Source organism: Brachionichthys hirsutus, chromosome 2 (genome assembly GCF_040956055.1).
Source record: "Brachionichthys hirsutus isolate HB-005 chromosome 2, CSIRO-AGI_Bhir_v1, whole genome shotgun sequence".
Taxonomy (NCBI): Eukaryota; Metazoa; Chordata; class Actinopteri; order Lophiiformes; family Brachionichthyidae; genus Brachionichthys; species Brachionichthys hirsutus.
Genome location: NC_090898.1, coordinates 9,788,755 through 9,803,117, shown reverse-complemented (window position 1 = coordinate 9,803,117; position 14,363 = coordinate 9,788,755). Strand labels below are relative to the sequence as shown.

At 42.2% G+C, this 14,363-nt stretch overlaps 1 protein-coding gene across 1 annotated transcript; it reads left to right on the top strand.

Annotated features, from left to right (window-relative positions):
- The first annotated feature begins 2,742 nt into the window (after nt 1–2,742).
- Nucleotides 2,743–13,179, top strand: LOC137905772 (plakophilin-1). The gene is made up of 14 exons (XM_068750032.1): nt 2,743–2,923; nt 4,679–4,797; nt 6,819–7,004; nt 7,127–7,320; nt 7,641–7,782; nt 8,095–8,302; nt 8,384–8,552; nt 9,459–9,576; nt 10,644–10,811; nt 10,909–11,085; nt 11,305–11,458; nt 11,540–11,723; nt 12,465–12,549; nt 13,105–13,179. The coding sequence occupies exons 1-14, from the start codon at nt 2,743–2,745 to the stop codon at nt 13,177–13,179; spliced, it is 2,160 nt and encodes a 719-aa protein (XP_068606133.1).
- Nucleotides 13,180–14,363: the final 1,184 nt, after the last annotated feature.

The window sequence follows — 14,363 nt, the reverse complement described above, 5'->3', positions numbered from 1 at the left end:
TTTTTTTTGTAAGAATGTTTTTGTATTTTACCAGCACAGCTAAGTGTTACACTAAACATCATGTATGGTGGGTGTTTTGGTTGTATTGTTATGTATGCAAATCAATTTATGGTACAGACCACACAGTGCACTGGGGTAGCGTTTAGCCTGATAACACTAGTGAAATCTCCAACTTAAACTTGCTTTTTGTCCTTGGTTTAATGTCATGTTTGTGGTTTCTCAACTCCATTTTAAAAAATATATATATATTTATATTTTACTCTATCACACATTCTTATAGTCTTATTGTTGGAAAATGGTTGATTTTAGATGTCTATATTCACTGTGTGGTCAGATGCTATTCTTCTTTTCATTTCCTGTCTTTTCTGTGGTTGGCTTGTGCATCCTCCTTTAGTCAAGTGTGCTCCGTGAAATAAAGTTGTGCCTTTTTAATGCTGTACAAATAAAAACCACATGGTCTTTGCAGAATTGTGTGAATTCTCTTATTGAAATGTTTCAGATTTCAGACACTAGTAGTGTGTGTGTATATATATATATATATATATAAACTTCAAAGTAAACAGTACCTAGACACAAACACAAGTCTAATGCAATTAAAAATGAACTAGTAATTAAAAACCAGGCAAGTCTACACCGACATAAAAATGTCTGCTCAGTGTTAAATAGACCTTTTTTCCTGTGTTTAAGCAAGAAACCAAATACAGCCATCATTCATACACAAAACCTGTACATGGGGCTTCATGCCATTCTCATTTAGCCCGCTGGGTGGTGCTGGCTGCTCATACACTGAGGCTCTTCTATCTGATATGCCTTCACACACATACCTGATTCCCTCATCAGATTTACGTAAGCATTGTCACCACGGTTATGCATAACGGTCAGGGAATGCATTCATAACGTCAAACGTTCTGTTCTCAGTTTTGAGGACGATAGTGGATGGCTCAAATAGGAGTCAAACCCAAAACACAGTCATGGTATATATACGTTCAAATTATTTCTGTTTTTCTTAGAGGAAAATCCATGGTTCAAGACATTAGATGGCAGGCTTTAGGACGTTCGGGATTTGTGTTTTCACTGCGACTACACAGAACACCGCTGCTGTGGGGCAAAGGTTGATATTTATCGACTGAGATTTTGCTATCTTTTCAATCCAGATAAATGTGAGGTAGCAGAATGCTGACTATGTGGTCTATTGGAATTTTAAAGTAATTCTAGCACAGATTAAAACATTTTATTTTTTACCACAAATCAGCACTTGTCCACACTTGCCTGCTGAGCTTTGTTTCTTTGAATGCTTCCCTTCAACAGCAGAAACGGTATCGTTGCTTTCGAACATTTGGATGAGCAGCAACACTGAACGCTATTGTTATCCTGTGTATTTTGAAGCTGTCAGTTTCTTACACTCATCTTTTGGTTCATATGTTGGCAGGCATGGGCCACGGAATTAAATCAACTTGCCAATTTAATGCTGCTGAAACTGCAAACGGTGCAGGATGGCAAACACACACGAAGGCCTCAGGCTGGGCGTGGCACCACGAAAGCCTGCCAGCAATGCCAGAACGACAAGAACGCAGCTAACCAGTACGGAACCAGTTGCACATGGTTGCTTCTCAGTTTCAATTCATTTAGTCATGGAGGAAACATGATAATCATTGGAAAATATCAATCTGGCTTAATTCCACTTCTTATTCTGGTTTTAAACCGTCAAACCGTCAAATGTATTCAAACATTTCTCCCTTGTCTTCAGCCTATTACATACTGGGCTGTACAGTCAGTATCTTGGAGGGAAGTCTGAGTCATGTTCCCTTTGTGTCTGAAAAAACGCTGATAGGCTGTCTCCAATCCACAGTCTCTGCAGCCACACTGACTAGCGGTCGTCATCAACACTCACCAGCCATGTTGAGGCAAAAGGGTGGGGCGGCAGGTTCTCACCTGCTGAAATTCAACCAGAACAATCTGGTTCTGCAGAAAGCGTGCACAGAGATGCACCTCCTTCCTTCAGCTGGCTCGCCCCTTCTTTACTGTGGTCTTTATTTATTTTTGCCACCATAGTGTCATTCTGGGTGAAATGTTTTTACATTTAAACTTTCAGCACAAAACCCCATTATTTGGCGTGTAATCCATGTTTAACCTATCCATGATCCTTGTGGACAAAAATGTCAATTTTGTCGAGAAAGTGTTTGTCTGTTTTATTTGTTGATTTTTATCTCTTGTTTTTATTTTATGTATTTTTATACTATTGTGTACTTTGAGATTTGCTTTCAAATGTAAAGTGTGTTTAAAATAAAATGTATTATTATGATGTTGCTCAAAGTTGTCCGAGGGACTGAGTTTGTGTGTTTGCTCAGACGCATGAAATATTAGAGGGAACATTGCTTGGGGCACTGTGTACATAATAATAATCAACTTTTTTTGAACATAAAATATTGGCAACATTTTAATACAAAATAATGTTAAAATTCCTTAGGACACATTACATAGTGTAAGTAAATTATAAATGATGTAATATTTAAGTATAACATGTAGAAATGTTACGCATCCCCTTCATTGCGCACCTGGATGTGAACGCTCCACCTTCACGGGGCGCAGCTCCGAGGGCGGAGCTCGCCTCTCCACCGCCGCTTCTCTGGGAACGTCCACATTCCTGAGGCGCTATTTCTACTTTCCTTTTGCCACGCAGAGAGTCTGTCTACCACGCTTTTCTGGATCCGTGTTGTTCTACCTGGTGGCGCGCTGGGAAAGATGACGGCCACGCAGCCAATGAGATCCGCGCTGACCAAGCAAAGCGCGGATGACACGTCGCTGGCGGTGCCGTCAGACGACAAACTGCGCACCGGACAGCAGCGCGTCCTGGATCAGGTGCACACCATCAAAAGAAGCAAGTCCAAACAGGGGAAGAACGGGACGCTGCCTTCGCCCACAAGTATGCAATGCTGACCTGCACAGCCGCATGACATTAAGACGCGCTTTGGCTTAGCCACGTTGTTGTTTTTATTACTTTTATTCCATTTGGTGCCCCAGAAGTTACAGATCACGTGTGCGCGCCATTCATGTTCACTGCGCTGCATTTAGCGCCAGGTAATGGAGGCGTTAAACAATGATAGGAAAAGTCCAACTTAACCTGGGAATATGTGGGAAACTCTGATAAAGAGTTTTTTTTTTAATTTCCTTCTACTGATCCCGAACATGCAACCTGTGTTCTCAACCCCACCCCACCCCGCCCCCCTGCCAGAACAGGAATGCTGCCCATTGGATTGAGGAAGCACACACACGCACACACGCACACACGCACACACGCACACACGCACACGCACACACACATACACATACACACCTTTAGAAAAGGACATAGCAGCTCTTTGTGTTTGGTAAAATAGTCCACCAAAACTAAACCAAATATTGTACCTTGTGAAATATTGCCAGGTGTTTCCGTTGAGTTGGAAACTTTTCAGGCATTCTTACGAAGTCCTAAAGTACACTGAGACAGCTGTGAACTATTTTAATGGCTATAAGTGATTAAATGTGTAAAATAAATTAATTTATATAGTCCATATGAGAAACAGAAAAAAATAACTTGAGGGACAAATGTTCATCATTTCCACTCAGCATAGAAAAGAGCTTCAAAGTGAACTGCTTACAGTGAAAATAGAAAATGACTCTTCCTTGTCATTCTGTCGCAGCTCTGTAAAAAAAAAACTATGCCTGTAAGATATAACTGCATTGCTTAGGGCTAATGTCTACAAGATCTAATGGCAGACAAACACTTAATTGTAGGAAATACAACCACAAAGTCAGACCTGGTCTGGTCACAAGTTCTTTCTTTTTTCTTTTTTTAACTTGTCTGCATCTAATCTCAAAAATTACACCATTTATGCAGTCATTCCTTGTTTGAGTAATTATGCAATTTATTTTTAATGTGATTACAGCCCTTTAATAATATTTAATAATACTTAAATTAAAGATCACTTATCCTGAGCATCATCTAGGATGTTCTTGTTTTCATGTGCTGAGGTTTTTAGATATCAGACTGAGAATCTGAGTTCTTCCCTGCTTACATACCGTACTGAAGTTTAATGTTATTTCATTCAATAGTTTTTGCTGACGAGAACTTCCTAAGTCAGGAGAATGTGCCTCTTAAGATAGTTAATTGATATGATCGTTTTTTATCACTTTGGGATATTTCTTTTCCAGTTTAGACTCCTTTCTCTTTTGAGTTTGCTACAGTTTTGACAGCCATAATCCGATAATGAAGTTGAAGCATTATATTGGCACACTGTGGCGATGAAGATCACATGCCCGTAAGTCACATGACATAACGTATTAAATCTCATTTGGCTAGGAACATAAGCTCCTCTGCCAAGGAGCTTATGTTTGTCTCTTAGCAAGATAACTCGAAGGGTTCTGGACGGATCTTGATGAATTTGCTCAGAAATGCTGGGAATCCGAGGAACAGGTGATCAATTGTTTGGTGATGATCCAGAAGAAATCCTGGATTCTGGATCACTCTGAAATGTAAAACTTAACCAAAATATCTATCTTCACAGGTGTGTTTTTTTATGCCATTTTATTGACATTCACTGTTAAAAAGAACAAATCATGCCTTCATATGCTTACTGTCTGTTTTACATTTTTCCCTCCTGCTTATTTTAGTTATCTTCTATCTCTTCTTTTAAATCAGGCCAGAGCGCTCAGACTTGGACGACACATGAATTTGGATCATTCAAGTTTAATCCGCCCAGCACAAACAACATCTTCAAACGCAGGAACTCCTCTCCATCAAGAGTTTACAGCAAATCGGTAACCATCTCTCTCGTGTAGATTCTCCATCTGTTGTTGTAGCAACGTTTCTTTTTTTTTTTTTACATTTTGTTCGCTTACTATGCTTTATTATATGTCATGCATACGATAAACATGCCCACATGCCCATTTATTTTAATTATCTTCTTTAATAGTCAAATAAAACAAGCTTGTGCATGGAAAAAATCATTATGGTTTGGTAAAACGAAGCCTGTGAACTGCATCGCTTCGTGGGCACACCGGCGATAAATACGGTCGGATGCATGTCAGGAAGGAACAATTTAAATTAAATGAATAAGTCTCTTTACACAAAGGGTGGAGCCACGTCTGATATTCGGTATAATGGCGTTTTACCTTGCTTTGAGTTTTGATCTCAGTTTCAGAGTTAGGCAGCATTCCTCTCATTTTCTCCTAATCAGCGAGGCTTTCAGTGTGACGAGCTGCTTGATCCGGGCTGGCCTGACCGTACCGCCTCACAGCGAGGTGAGGCATGTCGTGGGAGCGTGTTGAGGCATTCACGCTGATTAAGGCTCGCCATCGTTTCATCAGGAAATATGTCAAATATTGCAACGTCGTTCTCACTTGAACGAAACTAAATAGTTGTCGTCAGTAGCAAGAGGAACACAAATAGCAGCCTGTAACTATTGGGATCTAACATTTTAACACAGAATTATAATGCTAAAATAGAAGAAAAACTGAATACATCTCTGCATTTCCTTCCTTTGGTGGGGTTAAATAATTCAATGTGAATTTCTGATGGATACTTTAAATGCTTAAATCAGATGAAATAAAATTAAAATTAAGCAATTCTTCATGAGTTCCTGTTGACTGGGGGGGGGGGGGAGAAGAGGGAGAAAATTATCTTGGAAATCCCCTCTTGAAAAAAGATGCCATTCAATTACTGCATTTTTCATCCTTTTACATTTGTTCAAACATGCCATTCAGAGACAAAGTGTTTCTGCGACTGATTCATCCTTAAAGCATTAGCGAGACATGCTCCGTCGCTGCTCGCATGATGGACATGCTTCTATCTCGGTTTGTGGCAAAGCCTGGCGTTGTTGTGCAGGCATGCACACGAAAACAAACGTCCACTCGTAAAGCCAAAAAAGTCCAAAAATGCAGATGGATTCTGCCTGAATAATAGTTAATTGTATGATATTAAGTTTTTTGTGTTGTCGGGATTAGGAGGTCGGGTTTAACGGCTGCTCTGTCTGACTTGTTCGCACAATGATCCTTTGTGAGAAAACTGCTCAGCTCGAGTCACACAAAACAGCTGCTTGGTTTCGTCTCCAGCCGCACAGATTGTGTTACTTCTGTGTGAATCTGCTGCAGCCGGTTTCCTTTCAGCTTTTGTGTTGAGTTGAATTCCTGTCTTTTCGTGTCGGAGGCTTCTTTCTAAGGGAAAAAAAAAGTGGTTTCCCTGCTTTCTAATTTGGTGACCTGCAGCGAGAATCTAGGTCACCAAATTAGAACAATGAGGCTGTTAATGTGCTGACTTTCACATTAAAAGTCTCATTGTTGGCTTTAGATTGCTTCCCCTGAATCAGATTTTGGTTATTTTCACAGTTCATGTTCATAAATTCAAGTGATCTATATTTAAAATCATAATCTAATAATGGGTCTGCTCTCTGAATGGCAGGCGTGTGAGTGTTGCATTTGCATCACTAGCGAGAAAGATTGTGTGAAGTGTTTAATTCAAGTGCACCTGGCATTTGCTCAATTCTGCAAACACAGTTGAGGATCAGTATTGTTGTCTTACCATCTCTCGGGTTGTTAGCTAACTGCTTGCTCGCCGTGCACACGTCTAAGCAAACACAGGAACTCCAACCCGACTGCCTTCTTCTTCTATCACACGGCCATAACTCAGATCTGTGTCTGCGAGCCGACCAGACTCGAATCTGATTTGAAAACATCTGATTATTCTGTTCCATCATCTTAATATAAATACAGTCTTGAGGTAATGCTGATGCTGCAGCTTCTGTGTCCATAACCCTCCTGAGCTCCACGTTCGTCCTTTTCAGTCAAATGCCCAGAAGAGTCGCACTTTATCAGCTAAAACCACGAAGGGAAGGCATCTGAGCACCTCGGCCATGTGGGACCAGAAAATCAATGCTTCCAACTGGCCCAGTGGCCCCAATGGGCTGAAACCCAGTCTCAGTGACCCTGCCCTGGCTCCTGCTCCTGCTCCTGCTGCTGCTGCTGCTGTGGTGACCAATTATTATCATTCAGAATTACAGTGCCTTAAAACGTTTCTGTGCTATTTTTTTTTTTTTGTCAAACAAATCTCTAAATGATTATACTGTACGTCATAAACTGCGCTTCCGTTTAGAGAGGCAGAGGGCAGACCTTCCAAAGCCATCGGAGCAGCCAGACCCGCGTGAATAGACAAAGCACCTATTCTATGACCGACGGAGCTCAGGTGAGCAACGGCCAAACGCGTCTCATCCAGCAGCCCTTTGCCCAGTCGCAAACGGAGGGCAAGATGGGAACCTTTAAAGCGTCCAAGGCAGAGAACCAATCTGTGTGAGTTTCCCTGCTTCTCATCCTCATTTCCAAGCAACGTGAAGTAACTGAGGCAACATTAGTTTTAGTTATGCAGGATAAATGTGGGAGGTTACAGATATTGGGCGCGTTTATCACATTATGCTGTCCAGACAAATCATGCGTCCGTCCCGTGGTTCAGGTCGTGCTGCAGTTTCTCTAGTTGGGGTTTCCTCCTACAGTTATTTTGTCATTTTTTTATTAAGAGCCGTATCAAAATAAGAAATGCTCCCTGCTCTTAATAAAATCAATACTGTTCAATGAACTCATAGGATCAGACTTGCATCCTCTTTCCCCTGCAGGGTGACCAGTGCAGTGTCCAAGACAGATCTGACTCTAAAGGAGGCTGTAGAGTACCTGTCCCACTCTGAAGAGTCCTTTCAGCAGTGTGGAGCCCTCGTCATCCAAAGTGCAACTTTTAAAGAGGAGCGCACCAAGCAGGAGGTTCTGCGCATGCACACACACACACACACACACACACACACATTCACACCGATACTCGTACTTTAAATGCTTCCTATCAATTACAGGTGCATGCACTTCGCTTACGTTAATGAGAGGATTGTGGTGCAGCAGCGATACAGTTATATATGAGGGCATGGTGATAAACGTGGTTCTACCTGCCTTGAGGGAAAGGCGGGGCGAGGGGGAGGGGGTGAAGCCATGCATTCAGCATTCTTGGCTGCTAGTTCCGTTTATAATGTCGTCAGCGTCCCGACACGACAAGCTTTCCCTCTGAATGTTTTTTTGTAACAGGTCTTGGAACTTGGAGGTATCTCACGCCTGGTGCCGCTGCTCCGGAGTTCCAACCCGGGGCTGAGCCAGGCTGCCGCTGGGGCTCTGAGGAACCTCGTGTTCAAACATCAGGAGAACAAGCTGGAGGTCCAGCACTGCGATGGCATCGTTAAGGCCTTGCAGCTCCTAAAGGAGACGGACTCGACGGAGACCCAGAAACAAATCACTGGTAGGACACCTCGAATAATGGGTTAATATACATGGCGTCTTTAGCCCTGTCCTTTTAACGTACTTTCCTGGCGATACAAAGGCCTGCTGTGGAACCTGTCATCCGCCAACGAGCTGAAGCCAGAACTTATAGCTGCAGCACTGCCTGCCCTGACTGAAAATGTGGTGGTGCCCTACACATGCTGGTCAGACAGCACTGCCAACAACAACATCCCTCAGGATGTGTTCTACAGTGCTACGGGATGCCTGCGGTGAGAACATTTTAGTTAAAATATCTGCATCTGTGGATTTAAATGGTTAATTTTCATGTTTTTGAGGTAGAAATGAGACTGACAGACGACAGTATCAGCAACTGCTGCTAAATAAAAAAAAATACTGATGAATTATATTAGTTATAGATATAGTACTAAACCTTTTTATGTATTATGTGTTTTAATATTGTACTTTCTATTTTATAGCTATATTTCTTTGTTTTATACATTTTTTTATTGTACGCCACTTTGATTTTTCTTCGGGTGTTTAAACTTGCTTTATAAATAAATTTGACTGTGACGTAGTTTGAGCAATGTATGAATTTATGATGTGATTGGCTGATTAATCAAATATTAGTCAATACGCTGACAATTATTAAAGGAGCTGTTAAAAGCCATATTGTAGACAAAAGCATCAAAAAGATGTATTTAAATTGTGGCGCTTTCGTTGGAATCGACGTTTTAAGGCGTTCCAGATGGATCATAGAACGCATGACGGACATTTTTCAGTATTTTCTGCTATTGATGTATTGATATAATTAACCCAAAAATGTCCTGCAGATTAATTGACATTTACTAGCTGCAGCCATAGTCAAAAGATTGGCACCGATCATTACAGTTATTTCTGCCTCTGTTTTATCTGCTCTCTCTGAAGGTGTGCCGTGTGTCTTTTATGCAAATGTCTTCAACCACATTCATGGACTTTTGTTAGTCATCAGTCATTGGTGGTTCAGATGCAGAAATATTTATCGACTGCAAACTGTAGCTTACCTGATCCCTTATCACTACAACCCAGTTTGCTATGAGGGCGTGACAAAAGTGACTGAATATATATTATAGGAGACATATTTATGTCTCCTATAATATATAGTAATATATATAGTTTAATATATAATATGTGTGCAGGAACCTGAGCTGTGCCAAGCAGAAGGAGCGGCAGGCTATGAGGGACTGCCGCGGCCTCATTGACTCCCTCATGAGTTACACACAGTCCTGCATTGCGGACGAAACCCCTGACGACAAGGTAATCCCGTTCTATCATCAAGAGCTCATCCCATCCAGCACGTCTCTGTCATAATGGCGGCAGCTTTGTCCTTTTTATGAAATTATTTTTAGTTTTGAAAGGTTAGAAATGATTTTTTTCAGTCAATCAAATCAGTTAACGGGTGTTTTGATCGTTGCTCAAATGGGCATCAATTTGATCATATTCTGTTTGTCTCATTAAGTGAAATTAGGCGACTTTGCAGTAATATGGCACTCTCACGCACACACACACACACACATTTACAATAACACCTGAAGACACCACAGATGCACAGCAGCTCTGTTTACTCTCCTGAAGGATGCATTCCACCACGTGTAGATGTACTCTGCTGCGTGCCGTACCGTAGCGGATGCACAGACATTACGATGACATTTCACTCACACACTCAGCAGATTGTGTCACTGAACTTTAAATGAGTGCAAAGTCAAGAATAGCTCTGGGTGGATTTATGGCATGAACACCCCCCATTTAGTAGCAAGGCGTGCTCTTAATCCAATGACACGTGCATATCATAAGTACACAGTACGTCTGCACAACGGCCTACCGACACCTGCGTAGCTAAGCACGCCCTGCTCTTAGAGACAGCATGAGTATTTATTGTGCTGAGTTTTTATTTTTATGTCTCTTCCTGTACAGCCTTTAAGAAGACTGCTTTTAAAGAAGTCGTGCATGATTGTTTGTCTGCATGAGTTATGGAGATAATGGACCCGTAATAAATAATGACAGAAAGGGGATGTTTATGTATGCTCATGTGTTGATTTATCTCTCTGCTTTGATCATTTCTTCATGGATCAGGGCTGATTAAACCAAACCTAACTGAGCGTAGAGGCGCTCGCCAGATCAGCATGCTAATAGAAGAACTGTGAGCAGCAACTTGTAGAGACAGACGCATACAGGTTAACTGAGAGATTTGTTTTGGTTGCTCTAAAGTCCAAATAAAAAAAATCAATCAACCTGCATTGACAAGTTGTTTTATTCAGATGCTAAATCTGAACTTTTTCATCTTAAGGACTAATAGCATTGTTAAAATCCTCTCTCCCCCTCAGTCTGTGGAGAACTGTGTATGCATCCTTCATAATTTGACCTACCAACTGGAGACAGAGTCCCCTGAGTGCTTCAGCAAGTTCCTGCCTAAGACGGACAGTCAAGCTGGGGGTAGGAAAAGCCCCACAATTGGGTGCTTCAGTCCCAAAAGCAGCAAGGCTCAAAATGAGGTGTGCACCAACCCCCAACACCTCTACCCCTATAGTCTAAAAATGAATCACACGAGATTTGTTAATCTCGTCTCTCTTTCCACCCGCTTTCTCTCAGTATTCCATCGACATGAGTCGGGGAATGTTAGACGACAGCTCTCCATCGGGTGTGAAGTGGTTGTCTCACCCCAGAGCGATGCAGACCTATTTGTCGCTGTTGAGCTCATCCCAGAAAGATTCCACGCTGGAAGCGGCCTGTGGTGCGCTGCAGAACCTCACTGCCAGCAAGGGTCTGGTGAGGGCTCAGAGTTTCATTATCAGCATTTCTGTGTGGGAATGACGGATTATCTCAGATGTTCGGACAGAGAAAAGCAGCAGAGTGGAATAAAGACTCTCAGCCTCTCTGACAGTTTCAAGTTTATTGGGAGAATTAAAGTAAAAGAAACAACAAGGGACATAAGAGGCATATAAAAGTAGTGTTTTTTTTTGTCTTTTCTTTTTCTTTCTCCTACAGGGGGCCACCGCTATGAGCCAAATTCTGGTTCAGAAGTTGGGCGCTCTGTCGCACGTGTCCCCTCTTCTGAAGTCTCCCAGCCAGAGCCTGCAGAAGACTGCTCTGTCCCTGCTGAGTAACATGTCTCGGACCAGCAGTCTGCAGACGTCCATTGGTAAGGAAGCATTGCACGTGTTTTTTTCCACGGTCTACATGAAACTGTTGAACTTAATGTCTGCCCTTGTCTTTGCTTTAGCGAAGCAGCTGCTGCCCGAGCTCGCCAGCAGCCTCAATTCGGTGAGGGAAGAGGCAGTCTCCGACGAGACCATAGCCACAACCTGCAACACAGTGCGTTCTCTGATGCCGGCAGACCCCGACACCAGCAGGAAGGTCATTGATGATCAGCTGGTGTCGACGCTGGCTCACCTCAGCGAGAATGGGTGCGTTTTATTTTCGGCCTCCGGATATGGAGGATTCAGCTGGATTTACAGGTTATACTAGTGAGATGTTGTTTTGGGTCACTACCAACCTAAAAACAGCAAAATAAACCATCAAGTGAATCCTGTGTAGTTCTATAATCACCTCCTGAAACACGTCTGGCAGAAATCTCTCCCCCTGTGATGTCACAGAGGGGGAAACGTGCACATGCACGCAATGAACTTAGTTTCAGTTTCGTTTTCAGAGGCTTTTCTGACAGAGCTGTTTGAGACAGATGGGAGGGACGCTGTCCTGCAGCATTGGTTTGCTATTTTGACCAAAGACTGTCACAGATATGTCATATAAGTGTCTGGGAACTGCGTTAACTTGTGGGAAAAAAGGGTATAATATATCTCCTTTAACACGTAATAAGTAACATGTCTTTTCAGAAACAGTCCTCGTCTTGCTCTGGATGAAGGCGTGTTCTGTGGCTTTTCCACGCCAATAGAAATCCCAAAAGAAGAGTTTCTTTTTTCATTGGTGTGAGCGCTACAAATGAAATTGTATTGATTTTGCAACAAATGTTCCTGTTCCCACTAATCATTCCTTCTTTGTTTAAGTTATATATATTTTTTGCTGCATTGTTGTAATCCATACCTTTGTTTGCCATTAATCACAGATGCTCTTTGTGTACGATATGTATTTTAAACTTGTTACTAGAATTCTAAGATCCAAATTCCTCCTCTACCTTGTTCTTCTTGTAGGACTTTGCCCAAAGGCAGCAAAGCAGCTTCCTTGTTGCTCTACAGTTTATGGAATGAGAAGAGCTTGCAAGGTGCTGTTAAAAAGGTAAATAATGCACTAAACTGAAATGCAAAAAAACGGTGACTGCAAAAGTGCAGACGACTATAGCGTGCTGATATGTTGCATGTTTAAAATGCCTTGCTCAATGGGAGGATCTCACTGAGATTGTTTTTTTTAATTTTTAATTGCTCCGTTTGCTCTAACAGTCAAATTCCCCTCCCTCCTGCCCCACCCAAAACTTTAGCGAATATAGAAACAGTCGCACTGGAATGCTAGCAGACTGGTTTTCAGTTTTCCGGGCTGTTATGGGAGAAAACCCACATGGAGCGTAAATGCAAGACGCAGAGCGGGACAGGGGTGGAGGATTGACAGAATAATTGAACGAAGTGTGAAAACACGGTGGTGCATGTGCATGCCATGAATTCATCGTAAATAAGTAATAAAATAAGATGACAGAAAGTTGGTCGGACTGGCCTTAAGGTCTCCTAAGTAGCTAACACAGTTTATTTCCTTTTACAATTAGAACAAAGGTCAGTCGGTGTGTCTGTGTGCTCCAGGTGGCACCTTTAAGTGATTTCTTCTCAAACATCTAATTCACAGCTGGGGCTTGACAAGTCATTTTTTGTCAATGATCACACCACAGCAGTGCACAGGTCGGTGCAAGTTGTCGACTGAGCAGCACAAAGGTCACCAGAGCCTGAGAGGTGAGCTTTCATTTAATGTGCCCTGCTGAGGATGTGTGACTCTTTCTTTTTGTGTGTGTGTGTGTCTCACGCCCTTCTTCTCTTTCTTTATGGGTGTTCTTGCCGATGGGAAAGCAGCATGTTCAGGCACTGCTCCGACCGCACCCTTGCAACGAAGAGAATTACATTAGTTTATTCACAGAACAACCGTGTTGAAAGAGTTCTTTTAATGAGGGCTCTGTTATATGTTGCACCATCTACAGAGGAAAGAGATCTCATAATGCTTTTGCAACGCAGAAGACAAGTTGACGAGCGTAGCGAGTCAACCCTCGACAAAGTTGACGAGCGCAGCTCGTCAACCCTCGGCATCCAACTTTGCCATGCTGTTGAGGACGACCAACACACTCACGCACACACACACCGACACTCAACAGCACACACACACACACCGACACTAAACGACACAAACGCACACACACAGAGATCCACAAACACGAGTTGACGAGCGCAGCGAGTCAACTCGTGTTTGTAACTGTCTTCCGATGGTTGACGAGCGCAGCGAGTCAACCATCGGGCGACCAACACACCCACGCCCACACACACGACACTCAACAGCACACACACACTCACCCTGACACTAAACAACACACATACAGACACACACAAACATGAGTTGACGAGCGCAGCAAGTCAACTCGTTCCTGCTATTTCTGTTTGTGTCAATAAGAAGTTGAATGTGTTTTGTGGGAGCTTAAATATGTGCGCGCACTAACCCAATTCTTACAAGTCTTCACTGCATCCGTGAAAGTTACTGGCAATGCTGTCAAATTTGCATGACTACAGATGAGCTGTGTTCTTGTGGTCTTGAGGATCGAGCATCCAAAGAATGTAATAAGTCATAAGAAAAGTATTGGAAAAATATTTGTGATGAGGTATATGTGTATGAATAATTTGCTCCTTTAAAAAAATAAATGTTTGACTTGTTTGTTTTATTGAAGATGGTAGATAGTTTTTAATGTACTCAGAGGATATAACAGACTTAAACTCTCAGTACAAGTAAAAAAAGGTTTTCCATTCAGTTTTTTGTTGCTTTTTTTTCCAGATTTTGTTTTTGTAGAAGAGTAATTCAACCGTTTTAAACTTTATAGTTCAAGGAATCGTTTTGTATGCTTGTTG

Coding starts and splice junctions, on each gene's coding strand:
- LOC137905772 (XM_068750032.1), top strand. CDS start 2,743: ATGACGGCCACGCAGCCAATGAGATCCGCGCTGACCAAGCAAAGCGCG. Junction 11,724..12,464: donor GCTCACCTCAGCGAGAATGG/GTGCGTTTTATT, acceptor TTCTTCTTGTAG/GACTTTGCCCAAAGGCAGCA. Junction 12,550..13,104: donor TGCAAGGTGCTGTTAAAAAG/GTAAATAATGCA, acceptor TCTAATTCACAG/CTGGGGCTTGACAAGTCATT.